The 26,216-nt window shown below is 34.9% G+C and overlaps 3 protein-coding genes and 1 long non-coding RNA gene across 5 annotated transcripts in view; 1 reads left to right on the forward strand and 3 right to left on the reverse strand.

Annotated features, from left to right (window-relative positions):
• LOC136042484 (phosphatidylinositide phosphatase SAC2-like) overlaps positions 1–2,815 on the reverse strand; it is a 62,092-nt gene extending 59,277 nt beyond the window's left edge. Inside the window, exon 1 of the mRNA XM_065727476.1 lies at positions 2,723–2,815. Within this exon, the coding sequence (XP_065583548.1) occupies positions 2,723–2,815 (93 nt within the window). The remainder of the gene's footprint in view (positions 1–2,722) is intronic.
• LOC136030462 (uncharacterized) overlaps positions 1–26,216 on the forward strand; it is a 417,595-nt gene that overhangs the window by 293,962 nt on the left and 97,417 nt on the right. The window lies entirely within an intron of this gene.
• Positions 1–26,216, reverse strand: part of LOC136030498 (uncharacterized) — a 238,872-nt gene that overhangs the window by 206,954 nt on the left and 5,702 nt on the right. The gene's annotated exons all lie outside the window — the stretch shown is intronic.
• Positions 1–26,216, reverse strand: part of LOC136042387 (uncharacterized) — a 250,361-nt gene that overhangs the window by 157,777 nt on the left and 66,368 nt on the right. The gene's annotated exons all lie outside the window — the stretch shown is intronic.

Here is a 26,216-nt window from a genome sequence, read left to right on the forward strand (position 1 = left end):
AGAGGCAACACCCAACATAAGGGCTCATCAGGAGAATACACTGGCCTATATAGGGTTTCACCACTCTAAATTCTCTACCCAGCACAGTGTTGTGGCTACCACAGAATATCCATGGCATCCCCGCGTCAGGTATCACCCCCAAAATACATGCCTATGAAAGAAAAAAAAAACAGCAAATGTAAAACAACCAAGTAAAACCAAAACAAGTTTATCCTGTTAATATATCCCTCCCTTTAGCAACAATAGGTAAACTAAATATTATAAATTTTACCAAATCACAAATATTAACACATTGCAAAAAACTAAACAATTATAGAATTTATCTTTACCATGTGGCTAATTTTTAAGAAAATCCGCTCAATTAGAAACACAATTCAAAATAAATGGCGCTGCGAAAACATTTCTCGAACCTCCGAAATTAGTTGAAAATTTCTTTAAGTATTTCTAGATAATTCTTTTGATATTTATTTAAAAGTTCGTTATAATGGAAACTAATTTTTTTAAATTGCCAAGTTAATTTATTTGCAGAAAAACCTCGTGATATCAATTTTTGGCTTAAGATTTTACATCTATTTTTAAAATCAATATAATTACTACAAATCCTTGCATAACGAACTAACTGTGAGAAAAACGCTGAATATGTGATATTTGAGTGTATATTACTTTCAGGGAATGGGAAACTAATCACTTCAAAATCAAAATCATCCGTTTAATTATACATTTTAAAACTTAATTATATATATATATATATATATATATATATATATATATATATATATTATATATATATATATATATATATATATATATATATATATACATATATATATATATATATATATATATATATATATATATATATATATATATATATATATATATATATATATATATATATATATATATATATATATATATATATATATATATATACTAGCTGTTGGGTTGGCGCTTCGTGCCACCCCAACACCTAGTTGGTGGGGCGCTTCGCGCCCCCCCAAGCCCCCCCGCGTGCGTAAGTCGTTACGCTTCATATTAGTTACGCGCCATTGTAGTTGTGTCCCTGTGTCCCACCTGTGAATATAGATAGATTTATATATGTGTTTCAAACTACGTAAAACTTGCGAATATACAATATTCTTGGCTTTCCCATTGTCTGTGCATATACAAAGCCTTATGTACTAATAATGACGTCATATGCAAACGCTCTTTTTACAAACAAACAAACATGCATACACACAACTCGTTTTTATATAGATAGATAGATAGATAGATACAATACAAATTAACTGCGTAAAACTTGCGAATATACAACATTCTTCGCTGTCAAATTGTCGCTGCATATAAATAGATTGTCAGGTTTACTGACCCTCGAACATGCAACGTACAATTGTCCATGGGAAAAACAATCAGTATTAAGATCTATACCACATTTTTCTAATGATTGACCTTGAGCTTTGTTAATGGTGATTGCAAATGCTAATCGAATTGGGAATTGCAATCTTTTAAATCGAAAAGGTAGATCCGTTGGAATCATGGGAATACGAGAAATAATAACAGCCTCACCCTCAAAAGGCCCTGTCAAGATTGTGGCCTCTATTAGGTTTTCCATTGTTTTTTTTTACGGCAAGTCGTGTGCCATTGCAAAGCTTTGGTGGGTTGATATTTCTTAAAAATATTACTGGTACGCCTATTTTTAGTTGTAGCACGTGTGGTGGAGGGTTTCGACTTCCCTCGCAAATCTTTCAAGCATTGATCCAGAGCCTCGAGCGATTTTTTGTGTGCCATTGTGCACTCATCCCAAATAATAAGTTTGCATTGCTGCAATACTTTACCCATCCCAGATGATTTGGAAATATTGCACGTGGGAGTTTCTATAGAATGCAAATTCAGAGGCAATTTCAAAGCGGAATGAGCAGTTCTTCCACCAGGCAGCAATGTTGCGGCTATTCCGGACGACGCAATTACCAACGCTATATCATTTTTTGATCGAATTGATGCCAGAATCAGTTTTATCACAAACGTTTTACCAGTACCTCCTGGCGCATCCAAAAGAAAATTTCTCCAACGTTGTTATCGACACAATGCATTATCGTATCATAAATGTCTTTTTGTTCCGACGTTAACTTGGAAATGTTATTTTGTACATACGACAATAGATCACTCGTACTGTAACTTTGTTCACGATCCAATTCAACACATGTCGAAACAGAAGCGATATGGTTAGGTGAAGGCATTCCCAAATCCTGAAGAGGTTTGTTTGCCATACGTACGCACAAATCTTCTATAATAACTAACGTGTAGTTATAAATTTCTGATGTAAAATCAAAAGTCATATCTGACGTCTCTAACAGTTTTCGATGGAGTATATCTTTGGACATTTTTGACTTATATTTTTCCCATAACTCTGTTGGAGCTGATGGAGAGCAAGTTGTTAAAATGATGCCAAACAATGCGCGAATTTGACTTGGAGTTGACGTTTCGCATGCGTCATTGATGCAGTTATCCCATTGTTGGTCATTCTCCAAAAAATTCAGAGCACTACGGTAAGTGTCATGTATAGTACCGTTTACACTTCTAAAATACTCAAAGGATATCGGACCAGGTACATTCACAAGAAGCAGGCGTAGAAAGAAGCATTCATGTTGATTGGGGTGAAAGGTGTAGAGTCTTCCTATCGTGGTATCTTTGAAGATGGTAGGTTGACCGTCGACTGACTTACCCTGTTTTCGACGTTCAAATACTTTATTTTTAGTATTCCATATGTAATACGAAGGCACTTCAGTACACAGCAGTTTGTTTGCAAAAGAATCATTTTTGCAAAGCGAAAAGAAAGCGGTTAACTTTGTATCCGGTGGATTCAGGGCTCTTTGTTGCACGTTGGTTTCCGAGAAATAAACACGTTGACCATTCTGTAAATGTACCGACCGGGACACCGGGACATAGGGAATATAAATGACGACCGGGACACTCAAAGAGAAAGCGACTGGGACACAAGGTATGTTCGATTAGCAACAACAAACAAAGAAACAACAAAGCACCGGGACACAAATGACGACCGGGACACAGGGAATATAAATGACGACCAGGACACTCAAAGAGAAATTACAGACCGGGACACCGGAACACAAATCACGACCGGGACATAACTGACGACCGGGACACAGGGAATATAAATGACGACCGCGACACTCAAAGAGAAATTACAGACTGGGACACCGGGACACAAATGACGACCGGAACACAGGGAAACAACAACAACGGGGACGCCGGGGGGCTTAGGGGGATATATAAATGACGACGGGGACACAGGGAACGTTTGATTAGCAATCACCTTCAACAAAGCTCAAGGGCAATCATTAGAATAATGAAGTATAGATCTGAATACAGATTGTTTTTCCCATGGACAATTATATGTTGCATGTTCAAGAGTCAGTAAACCTGACAATTTATTTATATGCACAGACAATGGGACAGCCAAGAATGTTGTATATTCGCAAGTTTTACGTAGTTAAAAATATATATATATATATATATATATATATATATATATATATATATATATATATATATATATATATATATATATATATATATATATATATATATATATATATACTAGCTGTTGGGGTGGCGCTTCGCGCCACCCCAACACCTAGTTGGTGGGGCGCTTTGCGCCCCCCTAAGCCCCCCCGCTCGCGTAAGTCGTTACGCGCCATATTAGTTACGCACCATTGTAGTTGTGTCCCTGTGTCCCACCTGTGAATATAAATAGATTTATATATGTGTTTCAAACTACGTAAAAATTGCGAATATACAACATTCTTGGCTTTCCCATTGTCTGTCCATATACAAAGCCGTATGTACTAATAATGGCGTCATATGCAAACGCTCTTTTTACAAACAAACAAACATGCATACACACAACTCGTTTTTATATAGATAGATAGATAGATAGATACAATACAAATTAACTACGTAAAACTTGTGAATATACAACAGTCTTCGCTGTCCCATTGTCTGTGCGTATAAATAGATTGTCAGGTTTACCGACCCTCAAAGATGCAACATACAATTGTACATTGGTAAAGCAATCTGTATTAAGATCTATACCGCATTTTTCTAGTGATTGCCCTTGAGCTTTGTTGATGGTGGTTGCAAATGCTAATCGAATTGGGAATTGCAATCTTTTAAATTGAAAAAGCAGATCCGTTGGAATCATGGGAATGCGAGGAATAAGAACAGCCTCACCCTCATAAGGCCCTGTCAAGATTGTGGCCTCTATTAGGTTTTCCATTGTTTTTTTTACGGCAAGTCGCGTGCCATTGCAAAGCTTTGGTGGGTTGATATTTCTTAAAAGTATTATTGGTACGCCTATTTTTAGTTGTAGCACGTGTGGTGGAAACCCTGAAGGATCTATGGAATTTAAAAATTCAGATGGATAATTAACCGCTTCATTTGGTTCCAAAATACAAATTAACTGCGTAAAACTTGCGAATATACAACATTCTTCGCTGTCCAATTGTCGCTGCATATAAATAGATTGTCAGGTTTACCGACCCTCGAACATGCAACGTACAATTGTCCATGGGAAAAACAATCAGTATTAAGATCAATACCACATTTTTCTAATGATTGACCTTGAGCTTTGTTAATGGTGATTGCAAATGCTAATCGAATTGGGAGTTGCAATCTTTTAAATTGAAAAGACAGATCCGTTGGAATCATGGGAATGCGAGGAATAAGAACAGCCTCACCCTCAAAAGGCCCTGTCAAGATTGTGGCCTCTATTAGGTTTTCCATTGTTTTTTTTATGGCAAGTCGAGTGCCATTGCAAAGCTTTGGTGGGTTTATATTTCTTAAAAGTATTATTGGTACGCCTATTTTTAGTTGTAGCACGTGTGGTGGAAACCCTGAAAGATCTATGGAATTTAAAAATTCAGATGGATAATTAACCGCTTCATTTGGTTCCAAAACTGTGTCGACTGACTTGTAAAGGACTGCCTGGTCTTGAATCTTGGTCAAAACAATATTGTTGATTTCGTGGACGTCTATATTTTTGGGTGCGAGAATCGCTCTTTCACTTAGCCATTTATTATTTTTATAATTTTTTAGAATATTCGGAAATACTTTTTCAATCAATTCATTTTTGGACGTCACTAAATTACAGAAATCAGCAGGTAGTTGTATACGTCCTGAAATTGAGTCTACTGGGAGCTTTCCGAACGATTGTCCTTTCAACGTTGGGAGAAATTTCGCAACGTGCATTCAATTCAGAATTTCTATCACTGATGAAGTACAATTGTAAAAATTTATGATTCTCGCCTGAGAATGGTAGAAGGGACCCTGCTTTATGATAAATTTGCCCTTTTACTTTGAAAGTAGACATAAATTGATCTGGATTTTCGATTTGGGCTCCAAATGACGTCATTTGGAAACATGAGTTGTATTGTCTGATTTTTGACAAAAAACGCTTAGATTCTGACGTAGTTCCAGTAAGGAAAGTCTTCAATGGCTCTGGTGGTGCAGCCAATAGAGGAAGTTTAACTTTTCCTGAGGCGCAACACATTCCCATTGTTTCACCATTGAATTTCAAGGCCTTGCAATAGGGACAAATTTTAGACATTGTCCCGATTTGAACACATCTACTCAAGCTATAATCATCGACTGGGTTGTACCTGAATGCCAGGCGATAACTTTCAGGTTGCTCTGATTCCTCGGCACGCTTTCTTTTCTTACTTTCTCTATCAGCAGCAAGCCTGATTTCTTGCTGTTCTTGTGATTCCTCGGCACGCTTTCTTTTCTTACTTTCTCTATCAGCAGCAAGCCTGATTTCTTGCTGTTCTTGTAATTCCTCGGCACGCCTTCTTTTTTCACATTCTCTTTTAGCAGCAAGTCTGCTTCCGCGTTGCTCTGGTAGTTCCTCGGCATGCTTTCTGTTCTTTCTTTCTCTATCAGCCTCAAGCCTGTTTCCCTGCTGTTCTTTTGATTCCTCGGCACGCCTTCTTTTTTCACTTTCTCTTTTAGCAGCAAGTCTGCTTTCGCGTTGCTCTGGTAGTTCCTCGGCACGCTTTCTTTTCTGACTTTCTCTATCAGCAGCAAGTTTTTTGGCATAGACTCTTTGAGCATCTTCATCAGTCATTGTAAACTTAAACATTAATAGATTTCTACGTGAACATATGTCTTATATAACTTGAATGACGTTACCGTCAAAGCAAAAATTACGGCAACTAATTTCATGACGTCAGCCGACACAGAAACATGACATCACCTGACAACTAATTTCATGACGTCAGCCGACACAGAAACATGACGTCACCTGATCCACAGATCCACAGACAGACAACTTATTTTTATATATATAGAAGATATATATATATATATACTAGCTGTTGGGGTGGCGCTTCGCGCCACCCCAACACCTAGTTGGTGGGGGCGCTTCGCGCCCCCCCCAAGCCCCCCCGCGCGCCTAAGTCGTTACGCGCCATAATAGTTACGCGCCATTGTAGTTGTGTCCCTATGTCCCACCTGTGAATATAGATAGATATATATATATGGTTTTAACTACGTAAAACTTGCGAATATACAACATTCTTTGCTGTCCCATTGTCTTTGCATATAAATAGATTGTCAGGTTTACCGACTCTTGAACATGCAACATATAATGGTCCATGGGAAAACAATCTGTATTCAGATCTATACCTCATGATTCTAATGATTGCCCTTGAGCTTTGTTGATGGTGATTGCTAATCGACCATTCCCTGTCCCGGTGTCCCGGTCGTCATTTACATCCCCCTGTTTCCCCCGGTGTCCCCGTTGTAGTTGTGTCCCTGTGTCCCGGTCGTCATTTATATTCCCTGTGTCCCGGGTCCCGGTCGTCATTTGTATCCCGGTGTCCCGGTCTGTATATACATTCGTTTTTTAGTTTTGTTTTTCTCCTTTATTTTTTTCCTTTTTTTTTCTTTTTTAGCTTATTTAGATTTTTAGATTTTTTAGTTTTTTTATTAGTTTTTAGTTTTTTTTTCTTTTTAGTTTTTTTGTCCCGGTCGTCATTTATATCCCCCTGTTTCCCCCGGTGTCCCCGTTGTAGTTGTGTCCCTGTGTCCCGGTCGTCATTTATATTCCCTGTGTCCCGGTCGTCATTTGTATCCCGGTGTACCGGAGTTGTGTCCCTGTGTCCCGGTCGTCATTTATATTCCCTGTGTCCCGGGTCCCGGTCGTCATTTGTATCCCGGTGTCCCGGTCTGTATATACATTCGTTTTTTAGTTTTGTTTTTCTCCTTTATTTTTTTCCTTTTTTTTTCTTTTTTAGCTTATTTAGATTTTTAGATTTTTTAGTTTTTTTATTAGTTTTTAGTTTTTTTTTCTTTTTAGTTTTTTTGTCCCGGTCGTCATTTATATCCCCCTGTTTCCCCCGGGTCGTCATTTATACTCCCTGTGTCCCGGTGCTTTGTTGATTGCTAATCGAACATTCCTTTTGTCCTGGTCGCTTTCTCTTTGAGTGTCGTCATTTATTTTTTTCTTTTTTAGTTCTTTTAGTTTTTACCTTTTTTATTTTTTTTTAGTTTTTAGTTTTTTTAGTTTTTTACCTTTTTTTAGTTTTTTTAGTTTTTTTTAGTTTTTTAGCTTTTTTATTTTTTTTATTAGTTTTTAGTTTTTTTGTAGTTTTTGCCTTTTTTTTAGTTTTTTTAGTTTTTTAGCTTTTTTATTAGTTTTTAGTTTTTTTTGTAGTTTTTGCCTTTTTTTAGTTTTTTTAGTTTTTTAGCTTTTTTATTTTTTTTATTAGTTTTTAGTTTTTTTTGTAGTTTTTGCCTTTTTTTTCTCTTTGAGTGTCGTCATTTATTAGTTTTTTCCTTTTTTTTTTTAGTTTTTTATTGGTTTTTACCTTTATTTTAGCTTATTTTTCAGTTTTTTCCTTTTTTTTAGTTTTTTTTATTTTTTATTTTTTTTAGTTTTTTACCTTTTTTTAGTTTTTTTAGTTTTTTAGCTTTTTTACTTTTTTTATTAGTTTTTAGTTTTTTTTGTAGTTTTTGCCTTTTTTTAGTTTTTTCAGTTTTTTTTTTAGTTTTTTATTGGTTTTTACCTTTATAGTTTTTTTAGTTTTTTAGCTTTTTTATTTTTTTTATTAGTTTTTAGTTTTTTTTGTAGTTTTTGCCTTTTTTTAGTTTTTTCAGTTTTGACGTCACCTGATCCAGTTTTTTCAGGTGACGTCACCTGACACATCCATCCATCCATCCACAGACAACTTATTTTTATATATATAGATATTTTTTTATTAGTTTTTAGTTTTTTTTGTAGTTTTTGCCTTTTTTTTCTCTTTGAGTGTCGTCATTTATTAGTTTTTTCCTTTTTTTTTTTAGTTTTTTATTGGTTTTTACCTTTATTTTAGCTTATTTTTCAGTTTTTTCCTTTTTTTTAGTTTTTTTTATTTTTTATTTTTTTTAGTTTTTTACCTTTTTTTAGTTTTTTTAGTTTTTTAGCTTTTTTACTTTTTTTATTAGTTTTTAGTTTTTTTTGCAGTTTTTGCCTTTTTTTAGTTTTTTCAGTTTTTTTTTTAGTTTTTTATTGGTTTTTACCTTTATAGTTTTTTTAGTTTTTTAGCTTTTTTATTTTTTTTATTAGTTTTTATTTTTTTTTGTAGTTTTTGCCTTTTTTTAGTTTTTTCAGTTTTGACGTCACCTGATCCAGTTTTTTCAGGTGACGTCACCTGACACATCCATCCATCCATCCACAGACAACTTATTTTTATATATATAGATATATATATATATATATATATATATACATATATATATATATATATATATATATATATATATATATATATATATATATATATATATATATATATATATATATATATATATATATCTATATTCGCAGGTGGGACACAGGGACACAACTACAATGGTGCGTAACTAATATGGCGCGTAACGTTTTACGCGCGTGGGGGGGCTTGGGGGGGCGTGAAGCGCCCCCACCAACTAGGTGTTGGGGTGGCGCTTCGCGCCACCCCAACAGCTAGTAGGGAGTATAAATGACGACCAGGACACAGGGACACAACTACAACAAGGACGCCGGGGGGCACAGGGGGGATATATAAAAGATAGTGTAACGGACATACATACAACTTATTTTTATATAGAAGAAGAAGAAGACTAGCTGTTATTGCATTTCGACTGTACAAAAAATGCGCTTTTTTTACCCAGCAGGATATGTCATTTAAATATATGTATCCTATATTTCTGAAAGAGAATTCTATACTAAGCAAAAAAAGGAGAAAAACATTGAGAAACCGGACAATTATCACTTTGCTTATGAAAAACTCCTTAAGATTTTTACCCATAAAGCATATACCAGTGAAAAAGAAGATAAGAGTTTGGCCTCAAAATTTACAAAAGTCTGAAGCTGTACAACTATAAATCATCCCAAAGCTTATATATTTCTTTTACCCAAAAAAACAGATTTAGAATTTTTATCTAAGTTACTTTATCCCAAATAATTTTACAAATTAACAAATCATGTTGTTAAAAAAAGAGTACTTCTTTGTCAAAGAAGTAGCAGGCCAAACGCATCAATGATGCATTTGAGCAGTCACATCATAACAGATTATCACCTGTTAGACTTTTAGCACTTGTATACAATAAAGACAAAATGACATGGTTTTTCATTTTAGACTTGGTCTAGTAGAGCATGTATTATAATATACATGATTCATTGAGATATTATTTATAATTTTTTTAAATTGACGGATTCGTCAATTTCTCCTAATGGATAGCATTGATATCAACGGGTTAAAGCCGAAATAAAGGTCATATGCAGCGCAATAACGATATCTGAGTAAAGATACGGGATAAGTCAAAGTATTATTGTAGACTGTGAAACATTATATTGTGACATCATCCCTACATTTAAAAAGCAACCGTATTTTAAATTTGAAAGTATTCGAAATATAGAGTCTAAATTATTAACTTGTTCGTTGGACATTGTTTGACAAGGAATATCCTGAAAATCTGAACAACTCTTGGCATCATTGCGACAGAAACCTTATATTAATCAAAAATTGCCAGAGATGCCAATTGAAATTGAATCTTTAGAGTTTTAAAATTACATTACCCTTTGTATCATCGTTTTAAAAAAAATATTCCATAAAAACTACACAAAAGTTTTTCTTGTGTAAATCAAAGTATGGAGGAGAGGGTATACATTTCCGGAGGGGGTTACACTGAATTTTGTTCTAATTTCGTTAATCCTCTTCACAATTAAAGCACGGTCTTCTAGTTCTGGATGATAAAATTGATAACAATAAAAAAAGAGAATGAGTTGGTATTGCTTATATGTGTACGCAAAATTTCTAAATTGTGACAAAAAAATACATATATTGTTTAAATTCACTGTATTCTATTCTCAGCAGACATTTCGTACAGAATACTGATGGAAACATAAATGTCCTCAAAGTAGCGCTAGCGTTTGGCGAAATGCGATTAATTTCAGTCATAAATCTTAGCACATTTATGTCAGTTCTTTTTTATGGAGCTGGATAAGAGAAATATATAGAAAAGCACAAATAGCGAGAAGTTAGCATGGTATTGTACCTAGAGGTAGTTAAATATTTATGTGTAAGTATCCAAAAAACAAGGAATAGGACATTCTTAGAGATTATTAGGTAATTCAATGACAAATAAGACAATCGGAGTTTCAATTAAATACTGGAAATAAAGACTGAATTAATTAAATGATTTCTGGAGCGGATCCCCCTTTAGCAAATTCCATGACCAAACTACAACCGATTCGGCCCATCTATAGTGCGAATATCATTATAAAAAGCATTAAGTCTTATTTTATTTTTTAATAATTTCTATTTGATTTTGTTTTCTTTTTTACATTTTTCAATTTTGCAATTAACTAGGCTCATAGTTTTACTTAATGACAAAATTTCAATCGCAGTAGGCTATATTTGGAAATATATTAATGTGGAAAATATTGTGAAATTTAATGGAGCGCTATTTTTCTCGTTTTCTTTATTGTTTTAAAAAAGTAGAAAAAAAGTAAAAGTTTTCTTAAATTGTTTTAAAAAGTAGAATTGTGGCAGAGTCAAACTTTAGCTTAAAGAGCGAGGGATTGCGTTACCCCCTACCCCCACTTCAACAACACCATTTGTTCTCTGCATCTAATCTATCTTCTATATATATATAAAAATAACTTGTCTGTGTGTCTGTCGAGTGATGTCATGTCATCATGTCATGTCGTCATGAAGTTAGTTGTCGTCATGTTTGTTCTTTGCAACAGAGGGGATCGAACTTCAATACTCTCAGTTTAGAGAGAACACTCGTATCCACTTCGCTGTCACAAGGTAGTATTTTATAGGTTTTATTGACAAGTTGACTTGTGTAATCAGTTATAACTGCTGATATCAGTTGAAGTTATAGTGGCCAAAAAGGCCACTATAACTTGATCCTGGCCATTTTTTGTATCCCGGCTATTTGTTCCTGGCCATGTAGTTTGATCCTGGCCATTTGTTCCTTTTTTGATCCTGGCCATTTGTTTATTTCTAGAGAGTTTCACCGATCTATAGAAGCTTTGCATGGCCACGAAGATAAAATTAAGATTGTTTTGAACAGGGCTGAGACGATTGGTAATGAGCAGTTTACAAATGCTTATAGCCAAGTTTTGTTTTCAGTATCGCAAGTTTTAAAATACAAAGAAGCTCCAAAAATTTATTTCGCAAAATAGCGCTCCAAAAAACCGCTTGGGTTAAAGAGAGAAACCCAAAGAATGTTCGACGAACAAAAATTTAAACACGATCTTTTATCTCTTCATCGTATATTCCTTGCAACAGAGGGGATCGAACTTCAAAACTCTCAGCTTAGAAGGAACACTCTGTATAGACTGTATTTGTATAGGTGAACACTCTGTATTTTGTATAGGTTTTATTGAAGAGTTGACTTGTGTAATCAATTATAACAGCTGATATCAGTTGAAGTACCAATCCAATGACAGTGACAAATTTTTGCGACCAGTATTATAAGATTACCATCAGGTTTTTACCAAATTAAACAGGGTTGTAGCATATAATTGATTAACTTAAAGATAATTGAGAAAATTCCCATAAGCCTTATAAGGCTTTATTAATGCTCTAAGTATTTATTGACTGGAATCTTTTGATAAAGGGTTTTCTAAAAGCCGGAGTTTTTTCAGCTATGATTAGATCAGGTAAAAGATCAGGATCAAAGATCCAAGATAAAGATCAGGTAAAATACATATTAGTATATGAAAATGAATAGTACCTAACCAGCAATACATTAATTCCTATGAGGGTATCAGCTATTAAACACGAACTTTTAATGTTGTAACCACTCATGATAAGGAACGCCTTCTCCCTAATTTTAGGAGTGTTGGTTTGGTTCAATACAATCACACCTAAAAAAATCTATACATATAAAAATAAGTTGTCTGTGTGTCTGTGTGTCGAGTGACGTCATGTTTGTGTGTCGACTGACGTCATATTTGTCGACTGACTAAAGTACAGACCGGAACATCGGGACACAAATGACGACCGGGACACCGAGACATCTATCTATATATATATAAATAAGTCGTCTGTGTGTCTGTGTGTCGACTGACGTCATATTTGTCGACTGACTAAATTACAGACCGGGACATCGGGACACAAATGACGACCGGGACACCGAGACATAGGGAATATAAATGACGACCGGGAAACTCAAAGAGAAAGCGCCCGGGACACAAGGAATGTTCGATTAGTAATCACCATCAACAAAGTACCGGGACACAAATGACGACCGGGACACAGGGAATATAAATGATGACCAGAACACTCAAAGAGAAATTACAGACCGGGACACCGGAACACAAATGACGACCGGGACAAAAATGACGACCGAGACACCGGGACACAGGGAATATAAATGACGACCGCGACACTCAAAGAGAAATTACAGACTGGGACACCGGGACACAAATGAGGACCGGGACACAGGGAAAAAACAACAACGGGGACGCCGGGGGGCACAGGGGGATAAATGAATAACGCGAAGCGTCCCCACCAACTAGGGGCAGACCGGGACACCGGAACACAAATGACGACCGGGACAAAAATGACGACCGGGACACCGGGACACAGGGAATCTAAGTGATGACCGCGACACTCAAAGAGAAATTACACACTGGGACACCGGGACACAAATGACGACCGGGACACAGGGAAACAACAACAACGGGGACACCGGGGGGCACAAGGAGATATATAAATGACGACGGGGACACAGGGAATGTTTGATTAGCAATCACCATTAACAAAGCTCAAGGGCAATCATTAGAATAATAAGGTATAGATCTGAATACAGATTGTTTTTTCCATGGACAATTATATGTTGCATGTTCAAGAGTCGGTAAACTTGACAATCTATTTACATGCACAGACAATGGGACAGCCAAGAATGTTGTATATTCGCAAGTTTTATGTAGTTAAAAATATATATATATATATATATATATATACTAGCTGTTGGGGTGGCGCTTCGCGCCACCCCAACACCTAGTTGGTGGGGGCGCTTCGCGCCCCCCCCCCCCCAAGCCCCCCCGCGCGCGTAAGTCGTTACGCGCCATATTAGTTACGCGCCATTGTAGTTGTGTCCCTATGTCCCACCTGTGAATATAGATATATATATATATATATATATATATATATATATATATATATATATATATATATATATATATATATATATATATATATATATATATATATATATATATATATATATATATATATATATATATATATATATATATATATATATGTTTTTAACTACGTAAAACTTGCGAATATACAACATTCTTTGCTGTCCCATTGTCTGTGCATATAAATAGATTGTCAGGTTTACCGACTCTTGAACATGCAACATATAATGGTCAATGGGAAAACAATCCGTATTCAGATCTATACCTCATGATTCTAATGATTGCCCTTGAGCTTTGTTGATGGTGATTGCTAATCGACCATTCCCTGAGTCGCCATCGTCATTTATATATCCCCCTGTGCACCCCGGCGTCCCCTTTGTAGTTATGTCCCTGTGTCCCGGTCGTCATTTATATTCCCTGTGTCCCGGTCGTCATTTGTGTCCCGGTGTCCCAGTCTCTGATTTCTCTTTGAGTGTCCCGGGCGTCATTTATATTCCTTGTGTCCCGGTGTCCCGGTCGTCATTTATATCCCCCTGTGCCCCCCGGCGTCCCCGTTGTAGTTGTGTCATTTATATTCCCTGTGTCCCGGTCGTCATCCCGGTATACATTCGTTTTTGAATTGGTATATGATGAAATAAATTTTTAATTTTTTCCCTTTTTTTCCTTTTAGTTTTTTTTTATTGGTTTTGACCTTTTTTTAGGTTTTTTAGTTTTTTTCTTTTTTCTTTTTAGTTTTTTTTGAAGTTTTTATCTTTTTAGTTTTTTTATTTTTATTTATATTTTTTTAGTTTTCTTTTTCTCCTTTATTTTTCAGTTTTTTTCCTTTTTTTAGTTTTTTTTTTCTTTTTAGTTCTTTTAGTTTTTACCTTTTTTAGTTTTTTTTAGTTTTTTAGATGAAAATTTTTTTAGTTTTATTCCTTTTTTTCTTTTCAGTTTTTTATTGGTTTTTACCTTTTTTTAGCTTTTTCAGTTTTTTTTCGTTTTTTCTTTTTACTTTTTTTTTAGTTTTTATCTTTTTTATTTTTTTTTATTTTTATTCTTAATTTTTTTTTATTAGTTTTTAGTTTTTTTTGTAGTTTTTGCCTTTTTTAGTTTTTTCAGTTTTTTTTTAGTTTTTAGATTTTTACCTTTTTTAGCCTAACCAGGATTTGAACCTGGGACCTTCATTCTCCGTTCTGACACCCTCTCTCACCGAGTGACTACTCCAGCATGTTCATTTTGGTGTTTTAAATGGTATATTATTAACCAAATTAATGTGTTTTACAATATACTAAGCATCGTCATAACAAAAATGACGACAACTAATTTCATGACGTCAGTCAACACAGAAATTAAGTTCTGAAATTAAGTCATGAAATTAGTTGCCGTCATTTTTGCTTTGACGGTGACGTCATTCAAGTTATATAAGACATATGTTCACGTAGAAATCTATTAATGTTTAAGTTTACAATGACTGATGAAGATGCTCAAAGAGTCTATGCCAAAAAACTTGCTGCTGATAGAGAAAGTCAGAAAAGAAAGCGTGCCGAGGAACTAACGCGCGCCCCCCCAAGCCCCCCAGCGCGCGTAAGTCGTTACGCGCCATATTAGTTACGCGCCATTGTAGTTGCGTCCCTATGTCCCACCTGTGAATATAGATATATATATATATATATATATATATATATATATATATATATATATATATATATATATATATATATATATATATATATATATATATATATGTTTTTAACTACGTAAAACTTGCGAATATACAACATTCTTTGCTGTCCCATTGTCTGTGCATATAAATAGATTGTCAGGTTTACCGACTCTTGAACGTGTGCCCCCCGGTGTCCCGGTCGTCATTTATATTCCATGTGTTCCGGTCGTCATTTATGTCCCGGTGTCCCAGTCTGTGAATTCTCTTTGAGGGTCCCGGGCGTCATTGATATTCCTTGTGTCCCGGTGTCCCGGTCGTCATTCGTGTCCCGGTGCCCCAGTCTGTATATACATTCGTTTTTGAATTGGTCTTTTTTTTAGGTTTTAGTTTTCTGCCTTTTTTTTTTGTTTTTTTTAGTTATACCTCATGATTCTAATGATTGCCCTTGAGCTTTGTTGATGGTGATTGCTAATCGAACATTCTCTGTGTCCCCATCGTCATTTATATATCCCCCTGTGCCCCCCGGCGTCCCCGTTGTAGTTGTGTCCCTGTGTCCCGGTCGTCATTTATATTCCCTGTGTCCCGGTCGTCATTTGTATTCCGGTGTCCCAGTCTGTATATACATTCGTTTTTGAAATGGTAAATGATGAAATAAATTTTTGTATTTTTCCCCTTTTTTTCTTTTTAGTTTTTTTTTTGGTTTTTACATTTTTTTAGCTTTTTTAGTTTTTTTTTCTTTTTTCTTTTTAGTTTTTTTTTTATTTTTATTTTTTTAGTTTTGTTTTTCTCCTTTATTTTTCTTTTTGTTTCCTTTTTTTAGTTTTTTAACATGACATCAGCCGACACAGAAACATGACATCACCTGATCCACAGATCCACAGACAGACAACTTATTTTTATATACTAGCTGTTGGGGTGGCGCTTCGCGCCACCCCAACACCTAGTTGGTGGGGGCGCTTCGCGCCCCCCAAGCCCCCCCGCGCGCGTAAGTCGTTACGCGCCATAATAGTTACGCGCCATTGTAGTTGTGTCCCTATGTCCCACCTGTGAATATAGATAGATATATATATATATATATATATATATATGGTTTTAACTACGTAAAACTTGCGAATATACAACATTCTTTGCTGTCCCATTGTCTTTGCATATAAATAGATTGTCAGGTTTACCGACTCTTGAACATGCAACATATAATGGTCCATGGGAAAACAATCTGTATTCAGATCTATACCTCATGATTCTAATGATTGCCCTTGAGCTTTGTTGATGGTGATTGCTAATCGACCATTCCCTGTCCCGGTGTCCCGGTCGTCATTTATATCCCCCTGTTTCCCCCGGTGTCCCCGTTGTAGTTGTGTCCCTGTGTCCCGGTCGTCATTTATATTCCCTGTGTCCCGGTCGTCATTTGTATCCCGGTGTCCCGGTCTGTATATACATTCGTTTTTTAGTTTTGTTTTTCTCCTTTATTTTTTTCCTTTTTTTTTCTTTTTTAGTTTATTTAGATTTTTAGATTTTTTAGTTTTTTTATTAGTTTTTAGTTTTTTTTTCTTCTTAGTTTTTTTGTAGTTTTTACCTTCTTTTTAGTTTTGTTAGTTTTTTTTTTTTACTTATGTCCTGGTCGTCATTTATACTCCCTGTGTCCCGGTGCTTTGTTGATTGCTAATCGAACATTCCTTTTGTCCTGGTCGCTTTCTCTTTGAGTGTCGTCATTTATTTTTTTCTTTTTTAGTTCTTTTAGTTTTCACCTTTTTTAGTTTTTTTTAGTTTTTTAGATGAAAATTTTTTTTAGTTTTTTCCTTTTTTTCTTTTTAGTTTTTTATTGGTTTTTACCTTTATTTTAGCTTATTTTTCAGTTTTTTGACTAATCGACTGGGCTGTTTTTTTGACTAATCGACTGGGCTGTACCTGAATGCCAGGCGATAACTTTCAGGTTGCTCTGATTCCTCGGCACACGTTGATTTTTGAATTTAAAAAAGAGGGAATAGTTGTGGAGAAAAGTGGAAGTCATGGCCAATTGTAGAAAAAAGCCAAGACAGATTGTTGAATTAAGTGGGCAGCCCAGTCAAGGGTAAATTTTATCCCTTTGATTGCCGTTGTTACTGTCTGCCATTTATGCTACACCTTTCCGTGCATGTGTGTCCCTTCACAAATGCCAAACTAGAGTCGTACCTGTTGGAGGTTCTCGCTGGGGAACACACGCAGGTTGACTACGGGTTAATTTTGTAAATGAAAGAATTTGCCAAACAGCTTCATTACTGCTTATGTATCTTCCAGCCATAAATGACATTGGTCATTCTCCAATAAATTCAGAGCTTGGCATGCACTACGGTAAGTGTCATGTATAGTACCATTTACAGTCCTCAAATACTCAAAGGATGTCGGACCGGGCACATTCACCAAAAGCAGGCGTAGAAAGAAGCATTCATGTTGATTGGGGTGAACGGTGTAGAGTCTTCCTATCGTGGTATCTTTGAAGATGGTAGGTTAGCCGTCGACTGACTTACCCTGTTTTCGACGTTCAAATACTTTATTTTTAGTATTCCACGTGTAATACGAAGGCACTTCAGTATACAGCAGTTTTTTTGCAAAAGAATCATTTTTGCAAAGCGAAAAGAAAGCGGTTAACTTTGTATCCGGTGGATTCAGGGCTCTTTGTTGCACGTTGGTTTCCGAGAAATAAACACGTTGACCATTCTGTAAATGTACCGCTAAGTGAACAACAGCTGGACTACGTTCATGTATCGGAAATGAAAGAATTTGCCAAACAGCTTCATTACTGCTTATGTATCTTCCAGCCTGATATTGTACGATTTCGTCGATATCTTTGATTTCGGGCTGCAAGCCAAAAACTGCCATGTCACTGCCTTTGTTGACGTATTTACATATGTATTTGATTGCCTTTACGGAGTTACAGTATTCAACGTTTATGTGTGCATTAAATGTTTTTGATAATAATGGGGAATATGGAACAACCCACTGGTTATCTACTTCGATGGTGGTACCGTTACGCTTCTTTATTATTGCTGTTTTACCGCCATCTTCAGAAGATCTTCTTCTATATTATGGGTATCCATCATTGCCAGTAATTGTGTTGGATACTAAAAGTCGAGGATATTGCTTTGTGCACCTTCCTTTGGCCATGCATGGTGAATTTTCGTTCAGTGCACCGCAAGGTCCATGTATCATATTTCTTACAATAATATCATGTAACCCCTTATCGACATTTTCATCAGGTATTTCAGCGGAAATCACATCATCAATTTCGTTCGAAGTAATTTTTTTATGTAGCCAGATTAGTATATGTGCGTGTGGCAAACCTCGTTTTTGCCATTCCACTGAGTACATCCAGCATCGCACTGACCCAAACACTTCAAGTTTTACTAAGTAGTTTATCAGTGATTTCAACTTTTGCCGGAAGACACGGGCCGTAATGTCATGCCTATGAACCGCCGATTGGCCTTGAAGTAAAAGCTGCAGTATCTCGTCCCAAGATTGATTACATGTAAATGTAATAAATAAATCTGGACGACCATAGAGACGAACATACGCAATAGCATCTTGAGCATATTCATGCATATGACGGGGACTGCCAGCATATGACGAAGGTAAAATTGTTAATCTTCCAACGTTTGTGATATTACCGTCATTTATAACTGCATCTCACAAATGAATGTATTGTTCAGAGCGGAGCTTGGTCTGATTCAGGCGGATATATAGCAAACGTTCTGATTCAATTTTAGCATACATATCAACGACGAATTGGTGAAACAATTCACGGCATTTTAAAATATAATTTTCTTCATCCTGCCGAATCATTAGTCTATAGGAATAATAATGCATTGCACTGCATTTCTAATTCATTTCTTTGTTAGTGGCTGGATTCATCAATTTAATATTAAAGTGATAGCCGTCGGCTCCATCCCAAAAAATGATAGGATATTGTAGGGCATCGTAGCATCGATGAGTTTCAGCAAATCTTAACAACTGAGCGTTTCGCTTATGAAGAATAATATCTAGAGGTAAAAACTGATCACCGACCATAACGATTGCCACTTCGTCGATAGTTGGAGCATTGTATCTACGCACATGTTGGCCAGGAGGCGTTTTGTCAGCGGAAATAACAGTAAAGTAGACATAAATTGATCGGGATTTTCGATTTGGGCTCCAAACGACGTCATTTGGAAACATGAGTTATATTTTCTGATTTTTGACAAAAAACACTTAGATTCTGACGTAGTTCCAGTAAGGAAAGTCTTCAATGGCTCTGGTGGTGCAGCCAATAGAGGAAGTTTAACTTTTCCTGAGGCACAACACATTCCCATTGTTTCACCATTGAATTTCAAGGCCTTGCAATAGGAACAAATTTTAGACATAGTCCCGATTTGAACACATCCACTCAAGCTATAATCATCGACTGGGCTGTACCTGAATGCCAGGCGATAACTATCGCGTTGCTCAAAAAACCTCGGCACGCTTTCTTTTGGCATTATCTTTTGAAACCGCAAGCCTGTTTTCACGTTGCTCTTGTATATATATATATATATATATATATATATATATATATATATATATATATATATATATATATATATATATATATATATACTAGCTAGTGCCTAGTTGGTGGGGGCGCTTCGCGCCCCCCCCCCAAGCCCCCCCGCGCGCGTAAGTCGTTACGCGCCATATTAGTTACGCGCCATTGTAGTTGTGTCCCTATGTCCCACCTGTGAATATAGATATATATATATATATATATATATATATATATATATATATATATATATATATATATATATATATATATATATATATATATATATATATATATATATATATATATATATATATATATATATATATATATATATATATATATATATATATATATATATATATATATATATATATATATGTTTTTAACTACGTAAAACTTGCAAATATACAACATTCTTTGCTGTCCCATTGTCTGTGCATATAAATAGATTGTCAGGTTTACCAACTCTTGAACATGCAACATATAATGGTCCATGGGAAAACAATCCGTATTCAGATCTATACCTCATGATTCTAATGATTGCCCTTGAGCTTTGTTGATGGTGATTGCTAATCGACCATTCCCTGAGTCGCCATCGTCATTTATATATCCCCCTGTGCACCCCGGCGTCTCCTTTGTAGTTATGTCCCTGTGTCCCGGTCGTCATTTATATTCCCTGTGTCCCGGTCGTCATTTGTTTCCCGGTGTTCCAGTCTGTGATTTCTCTTTGAGTGTCCCGGGCGTCATTTATATTCCTTGTGTCCCGGTGTCCCGGTCGTCATTTATATCCCCCTGTGCCCCCCGGCGTCCCCATTGTAGTTGTGTCCCTGTGTCCCGGTCGTCATTTATATTCCCTGTGTCCCGGTCGTCATTTGTATCCCGGTGTCCCGGTCTGTATATACATTCGTTTTTTAGTTTTGTTTTTCTCCTTTATTTTTTTCCTTTTTTCTTTTTTTTCTTTTTTAGTTTATTTAGATTTTTAGATTTTTTAGTTTTTTTATTAGTTTTTAGTTTTTTTGTAGTTTTTACCATTTTTTTAGTTTTTTTAGTTTTTTTTTTTACTTATGTCCTGGTCGTCATTTATACTCCCTGTGTCCCGGTCGTCATTTGTGTCTCGGTGCTTTGTTGATTGCTAATTTATATTATATTTATATTTATATTTTTTATATTTATTAATATTTTTTTAGTTTTCTTTTTCTCTTATTTTTCAGTTTTTTCCTTTTTTTAGTTTTTTCTTTTTTAGTTTTTAGTTGTTTTTTTTGTTTTTTACCTTTTTTTAGTTTTTTAGTTTTTTTAGTTTTTTAGCTTTTTTAGTTTTTTTATTAGTTTTTAGTTTTTTTTTAGTTTTTGCCTTTTTTTAGTTTTTTCAGTTTTTTTTAGTTTTTAGTTTTTTACCTTTTTTTAGTTTTTTATAGTTTTTTAGCTTTTTTAGTTTTTTTTCTTTTTAGTTTTTTTTGTAGTTTTTACCTTTTTTAGTTTTTTTTCTTCTTTTGTATTAGTGTGAAATAATTCAGACGTCATATGCGGACAAACACGACGTCACTCGACAGACAGACAGACAGACATAACCCACAAACAACTTATTTTTATATATATTTATTCATATTTTTTTAGTTTTCTTTTTCTCTTTTATTTTTCAGTTTTTTCCTTTTTTTTAGTTTTTTTCTTTTTTAGTTTTTAGTTTTTTAGTTTTTTACCTTTTTTTAGTTTTTTTTAGTTTTTTTAGTTTTTTAGCTTTTTTAGTTTTTTTATTAGTTTTTATTTTTTGTAGTTTTTGCCTTTTTTTATTTTTTTCAGTTTTTTTTAGTTATTAGATTTTTACCTTTTTTTAGTTTTTTTTAGTTTTTTAGCTTGTTTAGTTTTTTTTTCTTTTTAGTTTTTTTTGTAGTTTTTACCTTTTTTAGTTTTTTTCTTCTTTTGTATTTGTGTGAAATAATTCAGACGTCATATGCGAACAAACATGACGTCACCTGATCCACAGATCCACACACAGACAACTTATTTTTATATATATAGATATATCTATATATATAAAAATAAGTTGTCTGTCCGTTACGCTAGATTATATCTTCTATATATATAAAAGAAAACAAACTAGAATGTAAAAACTGGAAATTGCATAAATATTTCGAAAAGCTAAAAAACTAAAAAAAACTAAAAAAAGGTAAAAATCTAATAACTAAAAAATAACTGAAAAAAATAAAAAAAGGCAAAAACTACAAAAAAAATAAAAACTAATAAAAAAACTAAAAAAGCTAAAAAACTAAAAAACTAAAAAAAACTAAAAAAAGGTAAAAAAAACTAAAAAAAAATAAAAACTAAAAAAGAAAAACTAAAAAAAAGGAAAAAACTGAAAAATAAAAGAGAAAAAGAAAACTAAAAAAAATATGAATAAATATATATAAAAATAAGTTGTTTGTGGGTTATGTCTGTCTGTCTGTCTGTCGAGTGACGTCGTGTTTGTCCGCATATGACGTCTGAATTATTTCACACTAATACAAAAGAAGAAAAAAACTAAAAAGGTAAAAACTACAAAAAAAACTAAAAAGAAAAAAACTAAAAAAGCTAAAAAAACTAAAAAAACTAAAAAAAGGTAAAAAACTAAAAACTAAAAAAAAACTGAAAAAACTAAAAAAAGGCAAAAACTAAAAAAAAAACTAAAAACTAATAAAAAAACTAAAAAAGCTAAAAAAACTAAAAAAACTAAAAAAAGGTAAAAAACAAAAAAAAACTAAAAACTAAAAAAGAAAAAACTAAAAAAAAGGAAAAAAACTGAAAAATAAGAGAAAAAGAAAACTAAAAAAAATATTAATAAATATAAAAAATATAAATATAAATATAATATAAATTAGCAATCAACAAAGCACCGAGACACAAATGACGACCGGGACACAGGGAGTATAAATGACGACCAGGACATAAGTAAAAAAAAAAACTAAAAAAAAATAAAAAAACTGTCTGTCTGTCGAGCGACGTCGTGTTTGTCCGCATATGACGTCTGAATTATTTCACACTAATACAAAAGAAGAAAAATAACTAAAAAAGGTAAAAACTACAAAAAAAACTAAAAAGAAAAAAAACTAAAAAAGCTAAAAAACTAAAAAAAACTAAAAAAAAGGTAAAAAACTAAAAACTAAAAAAAAACTGAAAAAACTAAAAAAAGGCAAAAACTAAAAAAAAACTAAAAACTAATAAAAAACTAAAAAAGCTAAAAAACTAAAAAAAACCTAAAAAAACTAAAAAAAGGTAAAAAACAAAAAAAAACTAAAAACTAAAAATGAAAAAACTAAAAAAAAGGAAAAAACTGAAAAATAAGAGAAAAAGAAAACTAAAAAAATATTAATAAATATAAAAAATATAAATATAAATATAATATAAATTAGCAATCAACAAAGCACCGAGACACAAATGACGACCGGGACACAGGGAGTATAAATGACGACCAGGACATAAGTAAAAAAAAAAAAACTAAAAAAACTAAAAAAATGGTAAAAACTACAAAAAAACTAAAAACTAATAAAAAAACTAAAAAATCTAAAAATCTAAATAAACTAAAAAAGAAAAAAAAGAAAAAAGGAAAAAAATAAAGGAGAAAAACAAAACTAAAAAACGAATGTATATACAGACCGGGACACCGGGATACAAATGACGACCGGGACACAGGGAATATAAATGACGACCGGGACACAGGGACACAACTACAATGGGGACGCCGGGGGGCACAGGGGGATATAAATTACGACCGGACACAAGGAATATAAATGACGCCCGGGACACTCAAAGAGAAATCACAGACTGGAACACCGGGACACAAATGACGACCGGGACACAGGGAATATAAATGACGACCGGGACACAGGGACATAACTACAAGGGGGACGCCGGGGTGCACAGGGCGATATATAAATGACGATGGCGACTCAGGGAATGGTCGATTAGCAATCACCATCAACAAAGCTCAAGGGCAATCATTAGAATCATGAGGTATAGATCTGAATAGGGATTGTTTTCCCATGGACCATTATATGTTGCATGTTCAAGAGTCGGTAAACCTGAAAATCTATTTATATGCACAGACAATGGGACAGCAAAGAATGTTGTATATTCGCAAGTTTTACGTAGTTAAAAACATATATAGATATACATATATATATATATATATATATATATATATATATCTATCTATATTCACAGGTGGGACATAGGGACACAACTACAATGGCGCGTAACTAATATGGCGCGTAACGACTTACGCGCGCGGGGGGGCTTGGGGGGGGCGCGAAGCGCCCCCACCAACTAGGTGTTGGGGTGGCGCGAAGCGCCACCCCAACAGCTAGTATCTATATATATAAAAATAAGTTGTCTGTGTGTGGATCTGTGGATGGATCAGGTGACGTCATGTTTCGGCTGACGTCATGAAATTAGTTGCCATCATTTTTGCTTTGAAGGTGACGTCATTCAAGTTATATAAGACATATGTCCGCCGTCATGTTTCGGCTGACGTCATGAAATTAGTTGCCATCATTTTTGCTTTGAAGGCGTGACGTCATTCAAGTTATATAAGACGTATGTTCGCGTAGAATTCTATTAATGCTTAAGTTTATAATGACTGATGAAGATGCTCAAAGAGTCTATGCCAAAAAACTTGCTGCTGATAGAGAAAGTCAGAAAAGAAAGCGTGCCGAGGAACTACCAGAGCAACGCGAAAGCAGACTTGCTGCTAAAAGAGAAAGTGAAAAAAGAAGGCGTGCCGAGGAACTACTAGAGCAACGCAGAAGCAGACTTGCTGCTAAAAGAGAAAGTGAAAAAAGAAGGCGTGCCGAGGAATCAAAAGACCAGCAGGGAAACAGGCTTGAGGCTGATAGAGAAAGAAAGAACAGAAAGCATGCCGAGGAACTACCAGAGCAACGCAGAAGCAGACTTGCTGCTAAAAGAGAAAGTGAAAAAAGAAGGCGTGCCGAGGAACTACTAGAGCAACGCAGAAGCAGACTTGCTGCTAAAAGAGAAAGTGAAAAAAGAAGGCGTGTCGAGGAATCAAAAGACCAGCAGGGAAACAGGCTTGCTGCTGATAGAGAAAGTAAGAAAAGAAAGCGTGCCTTGTCCCTATTGCAAGGCCTTGAAATTCAATGGTGAAACAATGGGAATGTGTTGCGCCTCAGGAAAAGTTAAACTTCCTCTATTGGCTGCACCACCAGAGCCATTGAAGACTTTCCTTACTGGAACTACGTCAGAATCTAAGCGTTTTTTGTCAAAAATCAGACAATACAACTCATGTTTCCAAATGACGTCGTTTGGAGCCCAAATCGAAAATCCAGATGACCAACACTGGGATAACCGCATCAATGACGCGTGCGAAACGTCAACCCCAAGTCAAATTCGTGCATTGTTTGGCATCATTTTAACAACTTGCTCTCCATCAGCTCCTACAGATTTATGGGAAAAATATAAGTCAAAAATGTCCGAAGATATACTTCATCGAAAACAGTTAGAGACGTCAGACATGACTTTTGATTTTACACCAGAAATTTATAACTACACTTTAGTTGTTATAGAAGATTTTTGCATAAGTATGGCAAACAAACCTCTTCAGGATTTGGGAATGCCTTCACCTAACCGTATCGCTGCTGTTTCGACATGTGTAGAATTGGATCGTGAACAAAGTTACAGTACGAGTGATCTATTGTCGTATGTACAAAATAACATTTCCAAGTTAACGTCGGAACAAAAAGACATTTATGATACGATAATGCATTGTGTCGATAACAACGTTGGAGAAATTTTCTTTTTGGATGCGCCAGGAGGTACTGGTAAAACGCTTGTGATAAAACTGATTCTGGCATCAATTCGATCTAAAAATGATATAGCGTTGGCAATTGCGTCGTCCGGAATAGCCGCAACATTGCTGCCTGGTGGAAGAACTGCTCATTCCGCTTTGAAATTGCCTCTGAACTTGCATTCTACAGAAACTCCCACGTGCAATATTTCCAAATCATCTGGGATGGGTAAAGTATTGCAGCAATGCAAACTTATTATTTGGGATGAGTGCACAATGGCACACAAAAAATCGCTCGAGGCTCTGGATCAATGCTTGAAAGATTTGCGAGGGAAGTCGAAACCCTTTGGCAGCACCTTAATATTGCTTGCGGGAGATTTCAGGCAAACATTACCTATAATACCTAGATCAACTCCTGCAGACGAATGAATGCTTGCCTGAAAAATTCTAATTTATGGGCACACGTAAAAACATTAAAATTAACTACAAATATGCGTGTCCGATTGCAAAACGATGACTCTGGTCAAACATTTTCAGATCAATTGCTGGCAATGGG

This window comes from Artemia franciscana, chromosome 1 (assembly GCF_032884065.1).
Source record: "Artemia franciscana chromosome 1, ASM3288406v1, whole genome shotgun sequence".
Taxonomy (NCBI): domain Eukaryota; kingdom Metazoa; phylum Arthropoda; class Branchiopoda; order Anostraca; family Artemiidae; genus Artemia; species Artemia franciscana.